The 23,437-nt window shown below is 35.9% G+C and overlaps 1 protein-coding gene across 7 annotated transcripts in view; it reads left to right on the top strand.

Annotated features, from left to right (window-relative positions):
* LOC139734578 (regulator of G-protein signaling 7-like) overlaps positions 1–23,437 on the top strand; it is a 97,149-nt gene that overhangs the window by 25,396 nt on the left and 48,316 nt on the right. For all 7 annotated transcript variants that reach the window (XM_071645358.1, XM_071645352.1, XM_071645353.1 and 4 more), the window contains exons 3-6: positions 418–465; positions 1,304–1,462; positions 19,301–19,365; positions 20,232–20,308. In XM_071645358.1, coding sequence (XP_071501459.1) covers positions 418–465; positions 1,304–1,462; positions 19,301–19,365; positions 20,232–20,308 — 349 coding nt within the window. The remainder of the gene's footprint in view (positions 1–417; positions 466–1,303; positions 1,463–19,300; positions 19,366–20,231; positions 20,309–23,437) is intronic.

Raw genomic sequence — 23,437 nt, 5'->3', positions numbered from 1 at the left:
CAGAACATAAACTTCAAAGACAATTAATTTCCTCAATACATTTTGTTCGATGCCCTCCTTTTTCAACATTTTTGTAGTACAAATTACAACAAACATAAAGCAGATATTTGGTGACTTCTTAAAGTTTTTCGGTTTTCTCGAGGTGAGTGAAATATTCAGTGTACACACACATCCATCCATCTATATGATTATACACACATACATCGACATTGTACATCGATACATGCAGATATTAACTTGTGTAATGAATCGTTTCTCATTTCATACATCTTGTGAGCAGTTAGTGTGGAATCCAGCTACAGCAGGTTATAAGCCTTTAAGTGCTGGAAACATGTTATAGGCTTTATTCGTCATCACTTTTTCTTGTGTTTTGTAGGCAGATATAAAAATAATCATGTCTTTTGATCATTTATCCAGGGGCTGATCTTGTCCAGTGGCTGATGAAAACACTAGATATTGATCAAGGTAAATGTCCTTTGACAATGTATGGTATAAACATCAGTAAATAACTTTGATATGAAAATACAGGTAATATCAAATTCAGTATAATTTGCTTGACATTTATGTTGGATTAGGGAATGTGGAAAAAGGATGTTCAATAGTAAAAAAAAAAAAAACTTGTAATAAATTGGAAAATATTGTCATATAGATTCCCTGGAAACAGTACATTCTATGCATTGAAATGATTTGGTTTTCACAGATGAATACTGACATAATGAAGTCAGGAGATTTCTATTGAAAAGTAAATTGTGATTTATATTTTTTCATGTGAGTAAGTTTGTGATGTCTTGCCATACTGATACAACTGCATGTCATTGGAGCAATCATAAAGTCATTTTTGATGACTCATACCTGTAACCCATTGTTGCAAAGGAGAAAATGAAGTCAGATTTAGAATCTTGTCGAAAAGTTAGAAGTTGAATGTAGTCAATAAGTGGTCATGTTCAAACTATGCATGAAGTGACCTGTTGGCTTGTGCTGATTTATGTGCCCAGAAAAGTTATGTTTATTAGTATTACATATGACCTACCAAGGGCTGTATTATGTTATTTGCTCATGCTTAACGCTTAAAAAAAAATACAGGATGCAAACCAATACCTGCTTCATTGGATCTATGATGTTGATTTTTGAAAAACCACTTGTTTGAAATTATCAAAGAGAAATTAGGTATTCATTGGTAAGAATACTTTTGCTCAAGCTTTGTAATGTGATTATTGCAGGTATTTTTTGCACTACTGAAAACATAGTTTCTGGGATATCAATGTACATGAAATTACTTATCTCTCTCCCCTCCTCCTTGCAGCTAACTCAATACACTTAGGTTCCTTGCTGGCAGCTCACGGCTATTTCTTCCCCATCACGGATCATGTGCTACTGCTGAAGGATGACAACACCTTTTACAGGTTCCAGACCCCTTACTTTTGGCCCTCAAACTGCTGGGAGCCAGAGAACACGGACTACGGTAAGAACCATGAAAGTATAAACCATTAATTGTGTGCGTGTGTGTGTTGTGTGTATCATTTTGTGTGTATAAGGGTATTTCTTTAATGTAAAATTCATTATTTCTTAAAACAATTATCAAGTTCCCTTGAGAATAAAAATATGAAACATTCTATTCTCCCTATGGGAGGGGGAGGAGGTTTTCCCACCTTTCTTTTGTTCAATTTTTAATGAGTACTTGCTTTGGCAGATAATCATTAAGCCTCCTTTGTTCACATCATGTCATTGCAGCTTTGAAAATGATGAATTGTTAACACAGCTCTTTTTTTATTTTGTATGTGATGTTGTATAGATGGTAACACTATATCTGACATTAGTGGTCTTTTAGTTTCATTCAAATATTTCAGAAATTGCCAGTCTTTGGATACAGGGTGTCCACAGTGCAATCATACTGTGTAACGAGGAATGTTCACGTGCATTTTAATTTCGCGAGCGGCAACATTCGTGAAATTAAATTGCACACAAAAGTTCTTGCCTACACGATATCCATTGGATGCCAGTGACAAGTAGCGAAAATTTCATGCTGCGAGAGAGGCCGTCGGCTCCAATTTGCAAAATTTTCATGCCGCGAATATATCGTGTTTTACAGTATACCACATGCTGAAGGGTTGTCTTCAAATAATACCAGATATTTGGGTCCATGGTTGGTCCTTAAATTCATGGTCACAGTTAACCAATACATGTTTGAAGGTATCCACCTGTGTGAAGACATGTTGGTGTGTGTGTGTGTGTGTGTGTGTGTGTGTGTTGTAGGCACACACACACATTTTGCAGATGATGTACTGGTACCATGACAATGAAACAGGATTATCTGCTGCAGAAGTTTTATGAATTCACATCTGTATCTTGTGATGCAGATCACATGCCTTTCCATATAGATTCAATTACCCCTAGCTTTCAATGTAGTAATACAGCTATTAGATAGCCACGTTCATGCATGCCCTCCTAAATCCCAATGCAAATGATGGTTTCATTTTTGTGAACTTTGCCAGTATACTCTCCCAATGCCTAACTGAAGAGCTTTATTCATCACATATATATGCCAGCTAGTCCTTTTTGACATTGTACTGGTGACTCCCATTATAACAAAGTCCTTGGGTCAAGCAGTTTTCTTTCATCATATCGAAATTTCATTATAGATGATCATTTTGGATTCTTAATGTTTACTTCGTTGTAACAAGAATTTCTTTATAACTGCGTGTGTTGTTATGGTAGTGCAATATACAACTATAACCAACTAAAACCTTAAAAGAATCCTCATGTATTTGCTCTGAAAAACTTTCTTGCCATTTTCCCAGTTTACAGATTGAAGAAGTGAATCAGGAAGAGCTATAGACATGTAGATAGAAATAAAAGAAGGAACTAGGAAATCAAAGTGTGGATATATTCAACATGAACATATCATAGCAATTTTTGTTCATTTACTCACTTTACTTCAGGTCAGCTTAAAACATGACTGAACTCTCCTTTCTAAAATGACTAAACTTTTTGAACTATTAATCCATTAATGTATTTTAAAAATCTGTCACATACTATTGAATTCATTTGATGACACCATTGCTACTGAAGTTAGAACTTTGTATATAGTGACGTGACATTAAACCATGGCTAATGTGATGTGAACAGATTAATCAAGAAAACTTGGCATAATATTACATTGTCAGTATTCTTTGTGGGGACTGTTCATCTTCATTTTCTGCCTAAAGTCTTTAGAAGAATATGTCCCACTTTGATGATGCAGTGTGTTGCTTTTTAATCATTTATGTTAACATGAAATAATTATCACTTGAAACTTAAGAGTAGACAAAAAATAAACACTGCTACATATAGTCCATTTCATTGAATGCATTTGAAGTGTGACACTACATTTTCAATGATACAGATTTCAAAGTACTGTAAGTCCATCACAAGCACATGCATATATTTAAGTATTAATTGTGTGTATATCATTTGGGACGTACAACTCAATATCTCAATCAAAACCTTGAATAGCTTTTGGCCATGAAAACTGCAAATGTTATGAATTCTAATCAAAATTATTTGTGTGGTTTGTGATATTAGAAAGAGAAAGGGAGATTATTAAAAAGATCAGTAGGACTCATGTCTAGAAATGAAAGCAATAGAGCAGACAACACCAGTCTCCAAGGTTCGAAACCTTGTTTGAAATGGTTAACAACAGAATAGGCTTTTTCTGATTTGGGGGGGGGGGGGGGCTGCTCTTGTGATATATTTTAGATACTCTCAATAAACAGGGTGAAATGAACCCATTTATAAAGACTTAAAAAAAATACATGTGTATGTTTGCTGCTAAATGATTTATCATGTGTGTGTCCCCCACATCCTGGATGCTGTGGGGCTCTGAACAAGAAGATTTCATTGTGTTCATAGAGTCCTTTAGGACTACCAGCATGTAACACAATATGCTGGTTGCTGATCAGTAAATGGCCAAAGCAGCCCCTCTCACACTCTTTCTACAAAATGTCCCCCTCTTTCTCATATTCCACTCCTTGTTTTTGCTCGTAGTTTACTCTGTTTGGTTCTGCTCAGTTCGGTGGTGGTGCTTCCCAATCACACCATGTACCAGTAAAACTAATCCAAGGCTTAGTAAATTGTGTGACCGTAACATGCGATCATGCTGGTAAGGAGAGAGAGAATTACCCTTTTTTTTTTTCGAAAGATGTAGGATGTATATGAAAAGCTTTTTATTTCTAAAATGTTCAGCTAAATTATAATCTTCTTGCCCTCAATTCTAACTTACTCTCTATTTTCAACACTACTTGTAACTTGAATATATCAATTAATGGTTTACATTATCAACCTCTCTTTTTCAATTTGAAAATAAGATGAGATTATTTATACTGACCAGATAAAAACAACATTTCATTCATTATACTTTTTGTTTGTGCTATCTACCCTTCAACTCTACAATAGGGGGTTTGAAAAGCTTTTACTTTGGGTGTATTTCGTCCCACACAAAGTGATCTGTGCTAAATGTACCATGTGAGAGTGTACTGTGCCAAAGCACACCATGTCAGAGCAAACCAGATTGAGGCAAGCTGTAAAGCATGGCATTACAATCAGACATGGTTCAGGGAGTGTTTAGTCATGACTTCAGGTATGCTCTTAATGGCTGTGGACTGTTCTGGTTCACTCTGGCAGACATTGAAAACTGGGACTGCATACACTCATTTACAAAGTATTGAAGACATATCATAGAGTCTCTGTTCAAGTTAAGAAGTATGGGCACATAGTTTCCCTTATGACATAACTACTGATGAAGACCACAAATGACATAGTCATATGTAAAGACTGAAATTAGTAATGCTCGTATCTACAGTACCAAGAGCAGACTAATTATTGTCAGTGAAAACAATAGTTCTTATTGTTTAAACAGGAATTCATATTGCTGATACAAATACACTAGTTTGATCATGGACCTACTTTGATCATAGGATGTATGCAGAGTCAAATGGATGCTGCAAGTAACTTCGCTTTAGCATTAAAAAAAAAGACAAATCAAATCAAACAAACAAACAAAAACAATCATGAAAGTAATAAATATACCATCAGAGCTTATTAAAACTATGCTAGGTATTTAGCTGTCTTACCTCCACAATTTTTGAAAGTACAATAATGAACCTTTGGAATGACAAACTTTCAAATAACAAACCTGGACCCTGAGTCTGACATTCAGCAGATCCTTACAAGCTTGGCTGTAATCTCCAAAATTCTTTATTCTTGTCTATTGTCTTCGGCATAACCAATCTGACATATATCTCAATGTTAGGGTTGGGAAAGGAGGAAAAAATGAAATATATCTAGCAAGGTGTGTTTCACTGTGGTTTAATTTTAAGGAAATAAGAAAACAGTTCAAAGAAACCCTACAATTTTTGACACATGACACTTATAAGATATCATGAAATGGAAGTTTACTATTGACATCTTTCATAAGGAGTTTTTTGAAGTTCAAAGTACGATGTTCAAATACCATCTTTGAGGTTTCTCGCTATTTTGTATGGGCTTGTGCCGAAAGGGTGGGTTGGGTGGTGGCGCGTCGCGTTAATGGGAACACCACCCTTTGTCCAAAGCCCCCCTGGTTTTGCCGAAAGGGTGCGTTGGTACTTTTTCTCATGCACTATTAAACGACGAGTTTTGAATTTATATTTAACCTTCAAACAACCATTTCAAAGAGGCTATCGTCCGGATCTAATATTTAGTTCGTCCAATGTTCATTTGATCCAATATCCATTTAGTCTAATATCCGTTTCTGTTTTACATTACAGGGCATGGATCATGTGGATAATCAGTGGCTTATCTATACATAGTCCAGCTGCTGGGGGTGCTGGCCTGGCACCATGGGGGAGGGGCGAGGGACCCTAAACTTTACCCTAATCTTATTTCATGTGTATGAACATCTGTTTTCTCCCTCAATGCAGGGTCAGAGGGTAGTCCGTAGTCGTAGAAAAAGGCCCCCCCCCAAAAAAAAAAAAAAAAATATATATATATATATATATATATATAGCCCAGTTGGTCATATAGACGAAATGATGATTGGACCAAATGGTACCTGATTAGACCAGGAGGCTGGCTATTAGACCAAATGACAATAGGATCAATGGTTATTAGACTAAATGGGTGTAGACTAACACGATGATAGACAGAGGCTAGACCAACTGGGCAATGGACCAAAATTAATGATGTGTACACCAAATCTATATTGGACAAATTTGGTTTTATTTTAGACCATTTGATGACTACACGAAATGGAATTAGACCAACTCATAATAGACCAAATCGGTATTTGATGATATAAATTGGTGTTAGACCAAAAATAGACCAAATGGCTATTATTAGACGAATTGACTGTAGACCAAATAGTAATTAAACCAAATAACAATTAGACCAAACAGTAATTGGACGAAATGATGACTAGACCAACTGGTTATTAGACCAACTGATATTAAACAGTCTATTAGACCAACTGGCTGTAGACCAAGTGGTAATAGAGTGTAAACCGATCCGGACGATAGCCTCTTTGAAATGGTTGTTTGAAGGTTAAATATAAATTCAAAACTCGTCTTTTGATATTACATGAGAAAAAGTACCATCGCACCCTTTCGGCAAAACCGGGGAGGCTTTGGACGAAGGGTGGGGTTCCAGTCAACGCGACGCGACCCAACGCTCCCAACGCACCCTTTTGGCAAAACCGGGGGGGGGGCTTTGGACGAAGGGTGGTGTTCCCATTAACGCGACGCGCCACCACCCAACCCACCCTTTCGGCACAAGCCTTTTGTATGGCACAGTTTGTTCAGAAAATTTTCATGGATTCATGCTCAGAACACATTCAAAGCAAAGAGGGATTCCATGCATGCACTGATATATCAGTGACTCATTTTCCACACATGCCTAAATTTTTAAGATCTTTTTGAGGGTTAGATTTTGCAAGACAAAACAATTATAAGTCGTCAAAAATGAGTTTATCACATCCCAAAAAGATGATTTTAGATGTGTAACAAAATCACTTCAATCCTGGCAAAAGAATACTGACACAAAATGGCTCAATATGATAACAACATTGTTTCTGTAATAAGGTGGAGTCTATTATCATATTCCTGCCAGAAAGAACACAGGGTCTCACAGTGTGTTCACAGTGTGTTCACATAGTGGACTTTGTGAAAACTCTCCAATTTAACAGTGCAGAGATGATTTCACACCGTGGTGTGGTTTTTCACAGAGTGTTCATATAGTAATGTGTTTCACACTTTGAATCTATCAGTCACAATGTGTTTTATACAAATGATGCACAGGATAGAGTGCGTTAGTGGAGATGTAGCACACTCGAGGGTATTTACAATTGTGAAACATGCACGAGGCGAAGCCAAGTGCATGTTGCACTACATTGTAAATACCCGAGAGTGAGCTGCATCTCCACTAACGCCACGAAATAATCCTGTGCATCATTTGTTTTATAAAATGGGTCGAAAACTAACACAATTTTTCACGCACCTTTGTAAGATGTCCGAAGATGTTCGTCCCAAACATTTACGCACGTCGCACTCGGAAATCCCGCACATATAAGTACTCTACGTATAAGAGTATACGTACGCCACACATGTTATGCACACAAGATCAGACAGGCCGGCCGGCAGCCCGAACTAGAAGTTGTTTACAGGATTTGCAGCGCGTATAGTAGCGCACGACGCACTTATAACAACTGATTGAGTGCGCACTGCTAGTGTAAACATTGTGACGTCAGGCCGTGGATGTTAGTGAGAAATTAATGCAGGCACACGTGACTCATTTCAGCGCTTCCAATTGGCTACATTCTTGAACCCATTTTATAAACATTATTAACATGCTCGAATTTAACAGTGTGAAGAGATTTCACATTGTGTTTACACATTGTGTTTTGTGAAGAAGAGATTTCACATTGTGTTTACACATTGTGTTCACACTGTGGGACACTGTGTTCTATCCAGCAGGGATGGCCATTTCACTGCCTCATTAATACGATTCATAGCTCCTTTACTAGCCAAGGGAACTGACATTTCTTCAAAGTTCATGACATATTTCATTTTACTGAAGAAAAAACAACAACATTAGTTTGGCAGATGTCATGTTCATGCTGTCAGAGGGCAAAAGTTCTAGATTTGAAAGTGTATATCTTAGTCTACTCTTCCCAAGATATGATTATTAACAACACATTTGATGTACAGGTTTTGGTATCCTGGGATTCCTAATAGAAATCTGCCATTTGTGGAATTATTATTTTTTTTCACCATTGCAACCTGGCTTAGCAGAAAATGGGTGAATGCAATTCTTAGTGGCTTGTGCAAGAAGATTTTGTAGCAAGAATGTATATAAGAAAAACCCTCTATAACTTCTTTTGTAATTATCAATCATTCCTCTTGTATTCAGAATAACCAGTCTCATTTCATTTTCAGAATCATGAACTTTTGGACTAGCAAACTTTATATAATGTTCAGAACTTTTTTAAAATGCACCTTTTGAATATTGAACTGTAACTTAGAGAAACTGCTCTAGCAGTGCAAAAGCTGTTGCTAGAAGCATATAAGAGCATGTAAGGTCTTTTTTCATTTCTGTGTTTTAACAGCATGTCAAGGAAATATCTGAGAGAAAATCAAATACTTTCCCATTTTTCATTGTGGTTTCAGTGCACAATTCATGAGGTTAATTCTTCAGGACAAAAGGCTATCATAACTATTAGTGCAATGTCATTGTCAAAACTTCAGCACTGTACTATGGTTCCTTAACAGTAAAACTATGAAAGAATGGAAAAGAGTTAAGGGGAGTGGGTGTTAACATCACACAGAGACCAATAAATGAGAAGACAAGGAGTGACATCAATTTATTGTGTTTTGCAGCTTTAAACATTTATTTGTGCCTCAGCTGTGAAAAAATCATCTACCAGTACACCTTGAAGTATGTAAGCCCACCAAGTTTCTTGGTATTACTATGTTGAAAACCTGGGTTATTTCAATGGGGAATTAAAAGAGAAGCTCTTCACAAAGCAACTATTTACTGAAAGATCTCTTGTACACAAGATTCTAGTACGATTGAGAATTTTATCGTTAGTATTATTCATACTTATTTGTATCATTTAAAGGGGAGAGGTGTGAGAGCATGTCCTGAGAACTCTAGAGAAAATCCTATTCCATCACAAAAAATGCCCAAAACTGTGAAATATTAATTTTAATAAATCATCACGCACTAGTGCGCGCTCCAATAGTAGCCAGATCTGAAAATAGTAGTCGCGCTTAGACCATCGGTGTGTGCATGTTTCCTTTGTTCGCGTCGGTCTGCACACAGCTATATCGAATACTGTCTATCAGTATCGCCTAATCGAGCCATATGCATCCGCATTATGCTGCCGCAGTTGCCTGGTCAGTGGCCCAGCGTGGCAGCACCAACCTAGCTGTGTACGTGGACATTTGCATGCGTTTGCGTGTTTTGAGAGTATCGTAGTACACTGATCGTACAGAAAATTATCAAACTACACAATCGAATGCAGTTGATACCACCAGATGACTACTCTTTGATCAAGTAGCATGTAATTTTTGGAATTCTAGAGATTGCTTTATGTCTCTTTATATACAATTGCTTTATCCCTTTATATATGATTGCTTTATCTCTGTATGTGAGTAACATTGCACTCTTATATTTCATAGGGATATTACCAGTACAACAACCTACAATGTCAGAAAACTAAATTTCTGTGTATAGATACACTTTAAATTATTATTTTATTGTTATTATTGCATCCCTTCTCTGCAACATGTCTAGTGTATGACAGAATGACCTCAAAATGCTTCCAATCAGCCATGGCAGATTTTGGAAGTGTTGGTCGCTTTTAATGTTCACATGCTCCCGATTTCTTCCTGCCACGAATTTGGAATGATTTTAGAGATGCATGTGAAAGTACTAGTGAACAATGATTAACTAATTCCCTCTGTTCCAGGTAATGTAATAATACACTAGGCGTTTTCACATCAGCCCGATATTTCGAAATAGCGCACTATTTTCTGACTTGGGAAATAGGAAAATATCTCGAGCTTGGATTTTTATCGGGCTGATGTGAAAACGCCTATTGACAACATAACAGTGAGTCAAGCATACCTGGGACATTCTTGCAATGCAATGCAATTTGTCTTTGTCCATTACTTAGGTATGGGTCTCTTACCTCAGAGAATACCATGCACACTGATTAAAGGGGGTTCTTCACATGGGGTTATATGTGTGAGTTTTCATCAGAAAATGATGTATATGAAAAGGATTCAAGTTTTCACTCGTGGCCACTGGAGGTATGTCATAACCAGACACAGTAATTGTGTCGTAAGGGATCGGTAGGTGGTGTCCTTTGGGTAATTTAGACAAGCATGTATGGAATGTGGTTTAGTTTCATTCCATTGCTTTTTCCCATGAGTGTATTGCACAGTGTGAAGTAATTTTTCCATAACAAGTGTAATGTCCTCTGTCTGGATGGGAGGGGGTTCAGGTGGATTTCAGCATGGACAGTAAGCAGGTATAACCACAGAGCATGGCAATAGAGTGTATATATATCCCGTTTGAGGACTCAAGCTACTGGATACAAGAGTGTCAATATCCGGAAAGGAAAATCATCTCTTGTAATATACCCCTCAGACCATGGACATGACAACCTCTGTGGAAGGATCATTCTACCCACTGTGAAAAGAAAAATTAATATATTATGCAAGACTGTGCTTGCTTTTGTCATAGTAGCAGTATGTTTCCATCTTAGGTAGATAGCACCCAGAGAACAGAAGAAAATATCACAGAACACCTTCAAAATGAGTCTGAATGAAGACCTTTGTCCAAGTACAGATCTGTCCTGTTTAAAAGAGGTCAGAAATGCAGTTGTTATTGGGGCATTAATCATCAAGTACTGTGGAATATTCCTTAATACATGTAGTTTCCATTACTGCAAGAGGAAGGAAACTCCCATGCCTACATTTTGTTGTATGATACATTTGCTAAATTTTCTTCATTTAGGTAGTTGTATTTCATAATATCTAGGTCATATAGAATAAGTTATGAAGAGGTTCCTTGCTTAAATATGTCATCCCATTCAAGAGATAAAAATAACATGCCTTGAAAATGGTACTGTGATGTTGTCCCATGAAAACAATGTTTCTCTTTAGCGAAGTCCAATTCAGACAGTGGCAACATCATGTACTTTGAAGCTTTGAAGTTCTAGGAGCCCATTAGCAGTATGCCATTTGTAATTTGGCATAGTTCTTACTTAATTTCCAATACAGAGTACAGTGACAACCACATCTGTGTGGAGCTTATTGTAGCACTCCAGCTATAAAGAATCCTTTATCTTTTTGCCTTGCAAATAGTGAGTCAACAGCTATTCCAGCACAAACACTAACTGTTAAAGAGAGGAGGGCACTGACAAACTATGACTTATCATTACTTAAGATAGGTTGAATCTATACTTTAATTGGAATGATTAATTTGATTTATATATGTTAAAAACTTTTTACAGATCTTTCAGAAATCTGTTTACACTTCTTGAATACAGGTATGTTTAAACTGCATTAGTTTTACAGCCTTAATGACATTCTAGATTTTTTTTTAATCAATGGTTGTGTATAGCAGTTTTTAGGAGTTGTCAAAGTGTTCTTGCTGCTTTTCCAACACATTTAAAGCTTGGGGGGGGGGGGGGGGGGTGGATAAAGCTTGTCATATACAGGACCGGCGGAGCGTTTTCAAAAGTGTGGGAGCCCACTTCCGGGTTTCATGAGCTAATAAGCCCCCCCCCCCCCCCCAAAAAAAAAAAGAAGGTCTTCAGTGGAAATATTTAGAGCCAATTACGTACTTCCGGGTTTAAAAAAGTGTGGGGGCACAAAGTAATGACACCTTATGTATTCCTTTGTATGGTGCATAAAAAGTGTGGGGGCCCGAGCCCCCACGGCCCCCATGGTTCCACCGCCCATGATATAGTGCTGTAAGGTTGGTGTAAGGACAGGCTGTTTGTTTCAATCTCATATTAGCAGCAGTAATTCTGCTTGTATATTGAAAATATATTTTTTAGCAAAAGGCCCTGTCTTGTGCAGAATAAATTTGAAGTGATGGGCTATGAATAAATGATGAATATTACATTACAAGAAGCCAGTGATGGCAGATAATATTGAGCACCATTTATTTGCATTATCAAAAAGCTAGCATGACTAACAAGCCTATATGCAATATACATGAAATTATATTTAAATGAAAAAATGGATGCATATTTGTAACTGTACTGTTCATAGCAAACTCAAGATGATTTCATGTATCAAAAGCTTGAAATTTGTATAATCTGAGAAATCAGGGGCTGTCTTCTGAAATATTCATAAGCTAAATTTATTCAGGGTTTGATAAAAGGGAAAGTGATGCAGGAGCAAGTTGGTAGAATGCTTATGGTATCATATCATCATTGATGAATACTGGTTAACCAGAATTTCCTCGATAACTGACAATAAAATCATTTGTAATTGATCAGCAATCCATGCATGATACTAAATCAAAGTATTAAAGAATGCAGCATCTTTGCATACTGTATACAATATATATTTATCGTGTCTTAATTTTTGTGAATCGGGACTTTCCAACAATTTCATGAGTGAATGAATTCACAGTCAGGGGTGTACAGTGATGAACAGAAAAATGTATGTGTGATGTTGCATTCATGTTGGGGATCAGAGTTAATATTTTTTGCATGTTGTTAATTTCTTGAATAGCACCAGACTTGCAAAATTCGCAAAAATAAAAACCTCGCGAAATATATGGCGCATACAGAGTATATGGCAGGTTTTTTTTTCCCGACACACCAAATATTGGCACTGTCTTATGCCAGCTCTCTTTGTGGCCATTTATATGTGTGTGCATAGAGAGATGAGATAGAGTAGCCCTTGCGACATAAAATCTATTAGCATTACTGCATCCATGCATTTTCTCTTCATGACCAGAAAAATACAGAGGCTGCTCAGTTGCTACATGGAATATGTGTGTACAGACACACGTTATACATTTGTATGACTGATTTCACTTGCATCTTTTTGCACTGCTAGCACCATTTAAGACTCATGTGTGTGATTTACATGTATGTAATTTTTTTCTGTTGATGCCTTCGAGGTGCTGGTTCTTGCTGCTCCAAGGAGCATTGGAGATTTATGTCTGGTTGTCATTTATAAACAGTACTGGAATTTATGCGTTGCACCTGCCATTTGCATCGCAACCGTCTGTGTTTGTATTTCAACTTCAAAATCTTTTTCTTTTTCGCTTTCTTTCATTTGTTTATGCTGAATTAAAGATGACGACAGGGATATGAATGGCATAGCAACTAAAAATCAGATTTTAGTAAGACATATTCCCAATCAAATCATAGCCAGTATAAGAGCAGTCCACATAGGAGCGAAGAAAGGAAATTGGCATGGCTAAAAGTGTAGCGTGATGAATATTCTATAGGCTATGAAAACGACAAAATGGATCTTAAAGGAAGTACCCCCTTTGTAGACCTCATTTGAATCAATAAAACAGTTCTCAGAGCTCAGGTCTGTTTTGTGTATATGTGTGTGAGATTGTGTGTCTGCACATACTTTATGTATGTTTGCACATGTGTAGCTATCCTTTGTTTGGACATGCATGTTTTTGCGTGTAGTGTGTGTATATTTCTAGCAATATCCATATGACATGTCCTCTGACATGCGGTGTTGGCAGGCTTCATCTTATTGGTTGCACCCTGATGACTTGAACCAACATGGTATTGTTTGTTTGTTTTTTTTTCTTGTGAAAATCAAATACTCTTAGATTGCAACACTGGGTTTTGAGTCTGCAAAGGCTGAATTGAAATTGACCCATTAAAATTGATCTTAAGAATGGAAATCAGATAGTCGTGATGTTTTTATGGAAAGCCATATTTCATCTTAATGATTCTCAAGAGAATTGAATAACCACCCTGATCTAAATGATAATTAATGCATCACGCCCATATGGCTTGAAGTTCAGTAGACCTTCAGTAATTGACAAATACAACAGAACTTGCTAAGGGCCATGAACGCATAACAATCTTATTCCTGCAAAAAGGAGTGCACTTGCAAGAGAATTCTATATTTCCAGATAAAGAAAAAATATGTATTTATATTTTGATATTTACTTGGGACCACCTGGAATATCAAGGAAAACTTCTAAATTGGGGTTTTGTCCTATCAATCTAAACGCTTTACCATGGTACCAGTGATATTTGGTGAGAATCGTTTCTAGCTGATGATTGCAGGAAAAAAACAACACATATGAATAGTTACCCAAATAGAAATATTACGACCAAGTTATTCATGTTTCAGGAAAGCAAATGTGGCATGAGATTTCTACATTCTGTGTGTCGGGGAATCAGGAAGGTAACACACAGAGCATTGCACAGAAATTAGAGTTAGAGAAACCCTCAAAGTGTCTTATATTGAATTGTATTGTAGACTCGTGATTCAATTCTTGGGACTGAAAATTAAATAAAAACAGCTATAAAGTCCTGTGATATTTGAATGCCAGACAGACTTTTGGCATGTCCCTCTTAAAAAGATTTGGATTCCAGATCACTGACAAAAAATCTTTGAATGCTGGACTGATAATCAACAGATTAACCCTCCAAGACCCAAAACCACATTTTTGTTGCTTGCTGCTGTTATCACTTTATCATAATATTTACTATTCCATCTTAGTGTTTCATATGGTAAAAAAAAAATATATCTCTTCCAGTTGAGACACTTGTACATATATGATTGTTTGCTTGAAGGCAGAACTTTCAAAAGCCTCTAGACTGCTTAATTTAAGAATGATTCATAAATTAGCAACATATTTTTGAAAATTGTTCCTGGTTTTCTCTCAAATTTGCATTTTTGTTTGTTAAGTTTTTGTAAGTTTTGTGCAGATTTAATGAATTTATTTCATTCTGTCTAATCTATCTCCAATGTAAGATATGCACTGCTGTTTGGAGATGTCATTTAGATGGTGATAAGATGATTTCCCTTAGTGTCAGATGAGTACAGAAAGTAAAAAAAAAAATGTTTCATCCTTTTTCATAATTTTTTCCCATGCTGAGTTGAATTGTAAGAAAAAAAAAACAATAATGTAAAGGCAAGGTAAAAAGGTATTTCCTAGTGATTAATTTTCCAAAAGTTTACAAGTTGACTGATATTTGGGAAATTGACAGCTTCCAAAAATATTGCACTGTGAGACAAATGCGCGGTATATTGTAATAGTGATATTGTCTTTTAAGTCCCAATTCATAGAATATCATGCTTGAATAAGTAAATGAAAGTGAGCAATCTGTGGATGGCAATGATAATACATCCTTGAAGTGGAACTGATTTTTTTAATGTCAGAATATTCATATATATATGAAGCACATTAAAAAGATGACATTTTCTTCTCTTTGGTACTGTTCTGACCCCCACACACATATATACATACATCAACACAAACATATATACATACACACATACATAGGATGCACCCAGCCACAGAAATATTGAAAGATGAAGATATTGTGGATGAGTAAATTATCAAAGGGAGGCAGATGATGAAGACGACTGAGAGAATGAGAACATATTCTCTGTTTGTTGGGATGTGGAGGTGGGGATGATTTAGAGGAATAGCATTGAGAAACATGATCATGCTAATGAAGATAATGTTATAGTGTCGGGGGTATGCAGGAGTACAAATGGAATAGGTAGGAATCTTCTGTCAAGAACTTTTCAGTCATGCATTCCAACTAATTCACTATTCATGAAGATGAGACAGGCATTACATGCACAGTAATATGCAAGTAGCATGCTTCATTATGTATTGATCTGAACTACAATGCAGTTTAGCCACAGTGATCATGAATGTGATGAAGATATTCAGATTTATGTAGAGACACATATATTGATTATATATATATATATATATATATATATATATATATATAAAATATATAATATACACATATAATATATATATATAATTATATATGATATATGCCGTATGTATATATGTATGTAATAATTATATATTGTATATATATATATATATATATATTTATGTTTAAATCTTTATTAAATTCTAGTTCAAATCTAATGGAACATATATAATATGCACACATTCACACACATATCATCGGGTAACAACTGCTTCATCATCAATTCAAATGAAATATATATTTCTATAAAAATTCTATGATGAAAAATATAAATATTAAGTTTATGACCCTGACAACAAAGCAGTAAGAGGCAAAGTTTTTATTCATTTTTTAATGCAAAGTTGTGTGAGTGCTTCATGATTAATCCTTCCATTGCTACTGCAAACCTGTTCCTTGTGTAATGTGAGTGGAATTTTGAGATAGTGGTTGTGAAGAGGGGTTGATAGCAAGGACATGACAATTGACATGCATTTATGACATATTTAGTCTAGGGGAAAGAAGAAAAATGGGATGCGTAGTGGGAAGGTACTTAAGAACTATCATGTGGTAGCACAGACTAGGTGTTGTAATGCCTTTAAAGGGTCAGTGATTGCTTTGAACAATCACAGCATTTGGTGGCTCATTCAGGATGAATAGGGTATTAATACAGGCATTATTGATGAGGTTAAAACCCTCGCTGTACAGTGCATTCAATGTCTCATTAATGTTCTTACTGTCCCTTTCTTGGAGGAAAGCTAAATCAAGTGTCTTAAGCTATGCATTGTTCTTTTGAAATCAGTATCAAACAAGCTGCAATAATTACTTTTGTCATGCTACATCCTTTCATTTATTCTAATCACTAAGTGTCCCAGCCTGTTATGATATTAAAATTAGCTTTTAATGAAGCCCCTGATTAAGGACTCCTCTTATTTAGTACTAATGGGATATCAATGGTTGAAAAAGGGAATCAATAACGTGCCAGGCCATGGTTGCAGCTACATTGTTATCTAACGAGGCATAGATTACTTTTAAAAAGGGCACAGCCATTCATGCAACAAAAGGCTTCATGAAACTGCAACCTCTAACAAATTGTGCGATACACGGCTAACAGACAATGCAGTGGTCTCCAAATTTTTTCATTAAATAAACAATATAACCATTGGCTCTATACTTTAAATGAGACCTCCTTGCATATGATTGCAAAGTATTCATTCATGAAAGTGTTTTCTTTAGTTTTCCTGAATATTACATGGGCTTTGATCCTTTGCATGGCAAATAGGCTATGGATGCTCATTTGATGGGCATTTTGAACTTTTGACCAATGCAAAGGAACCTTCGGGTATTGAAAATTACTACCGAAAAGGGCAAAGGGAGAATGAGAATATTATGTTAATTCATATCAGATGAAGATTTCAATGTGTGAAAGGCTACGAGTCCATTGTGGGTAAGTGTATGTCTTGGCTTCTTTTTTTTTACATACTTATGTACATTCCTAGATACCTTCAAATATTGACTTTTTTCCATGAAAACATCTGCTTACCATGGACATACTCTGGCAAAAGGATGGCGAGCACATTCACACGGAGCAAAGCTGCTGGCACTATTTCATTATTTGACTGATGCAAACATGGTGTGCATAGGTAGATTTTGATTGTCTAAAGTTGACAATCTGTTCAGTTGTCTTTCCTTTATCCATGCTCGGCAGGAAGAGTGTAGTAAATCAAATGCTTCCCTGATTTCAGCAGTTTGATTTTCTGTTGGTAGATAATGGACACAATACATTTAAGGCAAAGATCATTATAAAGTCATTTAAAGGGATGATAAAGTATTAGTTGAGGTAGAAATTCAGCTTTTAACTTTTTGGGAGATACTTAGAAACCACTTCATGAAATGTTAAAAATCATACAATTCTAAGAGGAATTCAAAATTTATTTGAAGATAATTGGTTTTGAAATGGCTTAGATATCAAAAAACAAAGTAAAACAAAGCAATCTTAATAAAAGATGGGTCCCACCTTTTAATAGTATCACTTTTTTTGGATGATTTCGGATATACCTTTTTTATTTTACAGCAGAACAGCATGGACATATCAAGATTCCCCATTTTAATCCATTTTAGTAGCATTCCTGCTTGACTAATTCGTGAAAGCCATGCATCGTTGCCCTCCAATGAGATCTACAAGAGTAGCAATCACATAATGGATCATTAATATGGAATGGATGATTGATAACTGTTTCCAATCAAATCGAGGAAAAAAAAGGGGTTATTTAGAAAGAGAGATCCGGCCTCCACAACTTTTAAGGTGATGTAATGTAAATGCTTGCATTGCCTACTCAGCAGTAAAATGAAAATGATTTTAACACAAATTATACACAACCTGAGCACAAAGATGCTACACACTGATATTAATGTGCACATTGTATGTGTAGATATGCGTCCTTGAACACGTAAATGGATGATAGACATGCATGGGTAAGTGCTGTAAGAGTGGATATTTTCGTGCTACTAATTTTTCGCGCTTGGCAGGGTGAGAAGAGTTTCGCATGTTTTTAATTCTGCGGAATCAAGATACCAAATACAGGAACAAACGGCAAGCAAAAATATTCGCATGCTTTTATTTCCACGCTAGTTTGTGGTTGCGCGAAATGCGCGAAAATGTCAACAACGCGAAAATTTCCATTTTTGCAGCGGTTGGATTAATCATTCGTTAGACATATCATTAGGAGAGGAATGGGTCACAATGGTTACTAACTCAACAGCATCTCCACATTGTTAATGCCCTCTGTTTCAACTGAAGATTTAGTGAGTTAATCTCAACAATCTGAACACTCCAATATCCTGAATACAGATACATCTGTGCATTTAAAAAAAAAAATGGTGGTGATTTTATAGATTGTTAATCTCACAGGATATAGTTATGTCAAACAGCAACATGTTCTTCCACCAACAATAGAAAGCTTCTTTCTCAACACATAATGACAATCTACCTTCTTCCAGAGCTATAGGTTGAGCTGAGGAAGATGAAGTTCCAATGGCATTTCCATTTCTAGGTCTTCTTCCAAGGTAATGGTAGTTTGTGTGGGCTGCTCAGACAGAGATTTTACCTGTGTTCTGCATTTGTTACCTACCTATCACTTTCGATTGTATGTGCACTTTTTTCTTAAATAATATGAGAATACGTAAATATTTACATTATTGTGTGATAGTGTATATAAAACTTTGAAGGTATCATTGTGAGTTCTTGGCATCCTATGATGTGAGTGAAGTTTGCCTCTGTTCTGTACTAGCTTGATTACACTAACTCGTTTTCTTAATTCTTGTTTCATGCTTCTTTCAACACAGCGGTATACCTGTGCAAACGAACTATGCAAAACAAATCAAGACTAGAACTTGCGGACTATGAAGCAGTAAGTAAAGAGTTGTCTCACTCTCACAGCACACTTTTAAAGAAACATTATAATTTTATGTGTGAATATTAGCTGACCTAAAGTATTTCTCATATTTCAAGTGCAGTTGTATTTCATGTATGAACATAGGTACCTTATAAGCAGGGCCCCATTTCATAAAATGTTGATCAGATGCAACTCTTGCTGGAATGGCAATTGTCATGGTAACAACAAGAATCCAGCTTCCTGATTTGGCTGTTGCTATTGGAAGATGCCATTCCAGCAAGAGTTGCTATCCTAACATCTTTCATGAAATGGGGCCCAGAACGGTAAAAGTATTGTTATAATGGTGAAGTGAAGCTATTTAATATTACATGTAATGGGCATGTCCCCCCCCCCCTTTTCTTAATAACCATTTGTGACAGATAATGGCAGTATCACTGACTTAGTCATAAGAGCACTGTAAGTGGTACACATCTGCTAAAGAAACAAAGTCTTTTATACAAAAGGGACTTCTTGCAAGGCAGTAAATGATGTCCTTCAAGTAATCATGTAATTTTTTACAGTGGGTTTCCTGTTCAATTCCTAAAATACAATGTCCCAAATGTGTTCTGCCCTAATGGTCAGTACCATGTTTACAAAGATAGTTTGCAGAAAGAAATGGCTGCACGTTTTCCAAGATCACACTGAATTTTTTGCAAGTGTGACTTATCCCGCCTCTGCCAAATTGACTAAACAGGATGATTGTAAAGTTCTTGACATCAACAGTAAATATTGATCTAAGTGCAATCTGTATGATAGTTTTGTATATTATCAGTCTAGAAATCAATATATATCAAGAGTCATGTGTTAATGACAATATTGCTAATACATCACTTTCTCATCAGGAAAACCTGGCCAAACTTCAGCGGATGTTCTCTAGAAAGTGGGAATTCATCTTCATGCAAGCTGAGGCACAAGCAAAGTGAGTTGGTTTCATTCCTTAAGTTACATGGTAATCTGGATATATATGTTTTTATGTGATGCTTTCACAAAATTCCTTACTGTCTTTATTATTAGGAATACAGTAGCATAAATCTATACAAAGTCATTATGAATTTGCCTTCTTGTTATAGAGGTTCAAAAGTATTGATCAACTTTCATGTAGTTAATCTGTCAAGCTGATATAGTAATGGCGTGCTAATGTTAAATGCTATCAGAAAAGAACTCATTTGAATTTCAGCTTTGAAGCAATTTGTGTGCGTACATCACAATAAGACAGGTGTATTGTGTTTCTATTTACTACTTCCTGAAAAGAAAATCAAAGCTGCGTGATGAGTTTCTTTGATCTCTTTTGCTGTGATTTCAATAGTCCAGCATAAAGATGGTCATCATATCCTGCAAAACATATTTAAAAGCTGTATCTTTTTTATTTTAAAGGACAAGTTCACCTTCATAGACATGTGGGTTGAGTGAATGCAGCAATATTAGTAGAACACATCAGCGAAAGTTTGGGGAAAATCTGACAATCCGTTCAAAAGTTATGAATTTTTGAAGTTTCTGCTCAGTCATGGCTGGAAGAAAAGACTACTATAGCTTGTGATGTCACATGTGTACAACGACATAAAGAAAGAATAAAGGAAATTCAACATATTTCCATTTTTCTTGCATAACAAAAGAGCACTCGACTCCTCTCTTTCAGAAGGCAGGGGGAATAATATTACCCTTAACATACGTCAGTAACAAGTCGAAGGAATGTGCACTTTGTTCAAAAAGTAAAGTTTTGTGAAATTCTCTTTTTATTTTCCTTATATCGTTGTACGCATGTGACATCATACACTGTAGTAGTCTTCTCATCCAGCAGTGATTGGGCAGATACTTTAAAAATTCATAACTTTTGAATAGACTGTCCAATTTTCCTCAAACTTTCACTGATGTGTTCTACTAATATTGCTGCATTCTTGCAGTCCCTACGTAAATGAAGGTGGACTTGTCCTTTAATGTGAGACAGTCGTTATCACTGTTTTCATATCTTGGTGAGATATCATACGCTCTGTCTCTATCAATGTTTGGGGAAATTCATGACTTTAGTTTGTGTTTGCAGTATTGTATATACAAGCATTTTATAATTATCAAATTTTTCACACAAACCTGATAGAGAAAAAAACAATCTTAGATAAGGCAGTATCTAATATTAAATATGCATAACCATAGTATGTTTGCCAAAAGTCATCAAGAAAAACAAGAAAACTTGGCCATGTAATGAAGTGTACCTTATGGTAAATCAACCACAAAATACATTTTGCACAAGGACTGCTTGAAGCAGGTTTTTTCAACATGATTTATGTAATGTAGACTCAATACCAAAGCTTATTTGACATTATTGCTTAAAAGTTTGTGAACACTGTGTTGAATTATTCTGTACAATTCAGTTGTGAGGATAGTGAGTGAACCACTGTTCATTGTTACCTGGTGAGCCTTTTGTCAGATACATGGGGAATTACCTTCCTTTAGAAGCAAAATATCAATATTCAATGTGATCTTTTCTCTTACCTGTTCTGCATTTTGACATGTGAGGAATTAGTTGGGAATTCTTCACAGCAGAAGAAAATTTTTAAAGGTGATGATTGTCCATAATGAAGAGTCTCAAAAATGAAATTGCAGTATGGGATTTATCTTATCCACTTAAAATATTGAGTAATACTCCAAGCTAGATCATAGTATTATATCTACACGTGCAAGTACATCTTGTAGACTGCCTCCTTTAGACATCTGTAAAGAAGCCTCAAACTATTCAAGAAAGTATAAGGAGATGCAGGTATCAATTCTGATCATATTTCTTAACCACTATATCACAGTGTGATTAAACCTTAGCTTCAATGTGTCTATCTTTCATATTCAATTGTGGAAACTCAAAGGGCTTTCAATGGAGGGTAATAATAAAAAGAGAGAGAAAAAAGAGAGATGAAAATATAGAGACATGTAGAAAAAAGAAAAGGTAATTTATGAAAGTCACTTATCCAATTAATGAAATTCTCTGCATGTATACAATGTGTGAAATATGAACTTTGTTGAGCACAGGTTTAACAATGTCTAAGTTGAGATTAGTTTGTTGACAGACAGGTTTCATTAATCACATCATAGTCATTGGAACCAGCTGCACTGCGCAATTATTATCTTACACCAGAAAGCAAACCATTAATGAGCAAAGATACAACTTTATGTCAGAAGAACCTGTGTGAGCTTGACTGATATTTAACTTTTGGTATGTTATTGGAAAAGTATCTCCCCTACCATAGCAATATCAATTTGAGATATATGAAGTAGAGTCCAAGTAGTGTTATTCAGCTGAAATTCATAGTACAATTTAAAGAGCTACATTTGAATGATTGGTTTCCAAGTTATGGAGCGATATACTGTAAAACGAGAAATTTTTGCGTGCATTTTAATTTCGCGAATTTCGCGAGCGCAAAAATTCGCGAAATTAAAATGCACGCGAAAGTTTTTGTCTACACTACATGCATTGAACGCCAGTGGCAATTCGCGAAAATTTCATGCCGCGAATATATCATGTTTTACAGTAGTTCTTTTGTGGAGACTGCAGTACAGTTATGAACAGTCTTTTGAAAACAAAATGCAGAATATGTTTGCATGTTGAAGATGATTGTTTGTCTGTATTTTTTAAAGTGCAAGTGAGGGTTGAAATTTCTTTTAATAGATTTCAGGATGTCATCTTGCTGTCAGTGCTATCTTATCTGATGCAAACTACAATTTCAGAATTTATTAATAGATGCTCACTCATACACTTCGAAAATTGGGGTAGGGCTATAGGAAGGGGCAATTCCTAGCTGTCAATGTGGTTACATGGAATATTTTTCAGTAAGAAACCTGTAAATTGAACAGGAGGGAAAAACAACAAAACACAAACACAAGCCCACGCTTACAGCCATCCTAAAATATCTCCTTTCTTATTTCTTTTGGGTGCCGTGAAGCTCAAAGTTTTGTTGGCCATGGGGGAAGGAGAAGATGCCATAAATGGTAGTGATGAGCAAAATTGTCCAAGAAAAGTTGCTAAATACATGGGGTGCCATGGCAATAAACTGTAAGAAGCATC

The sequence above is a fragment of the Diadema antillarum genome, unplaced genomic scaffold, assembly GCF_040938485.1.
Source record: "Diadema antillarum isolate AM-2024a unplaced genomic scaffold, OU_Dant_1.0 seq00000533_RagTag, whole genome shotgun sequence".
NCBI classification, from domain to species: Eukaryota; Metazoa; Echinodermata; class Echinoidea; order Diadematoida; family Diadematidae; genus Diadema; species Diadema antillarum.
Note: the sequence above shows the minus strand (reverse complement) of the source record. Positions and strands in the feature narration are given on the sequence as shown.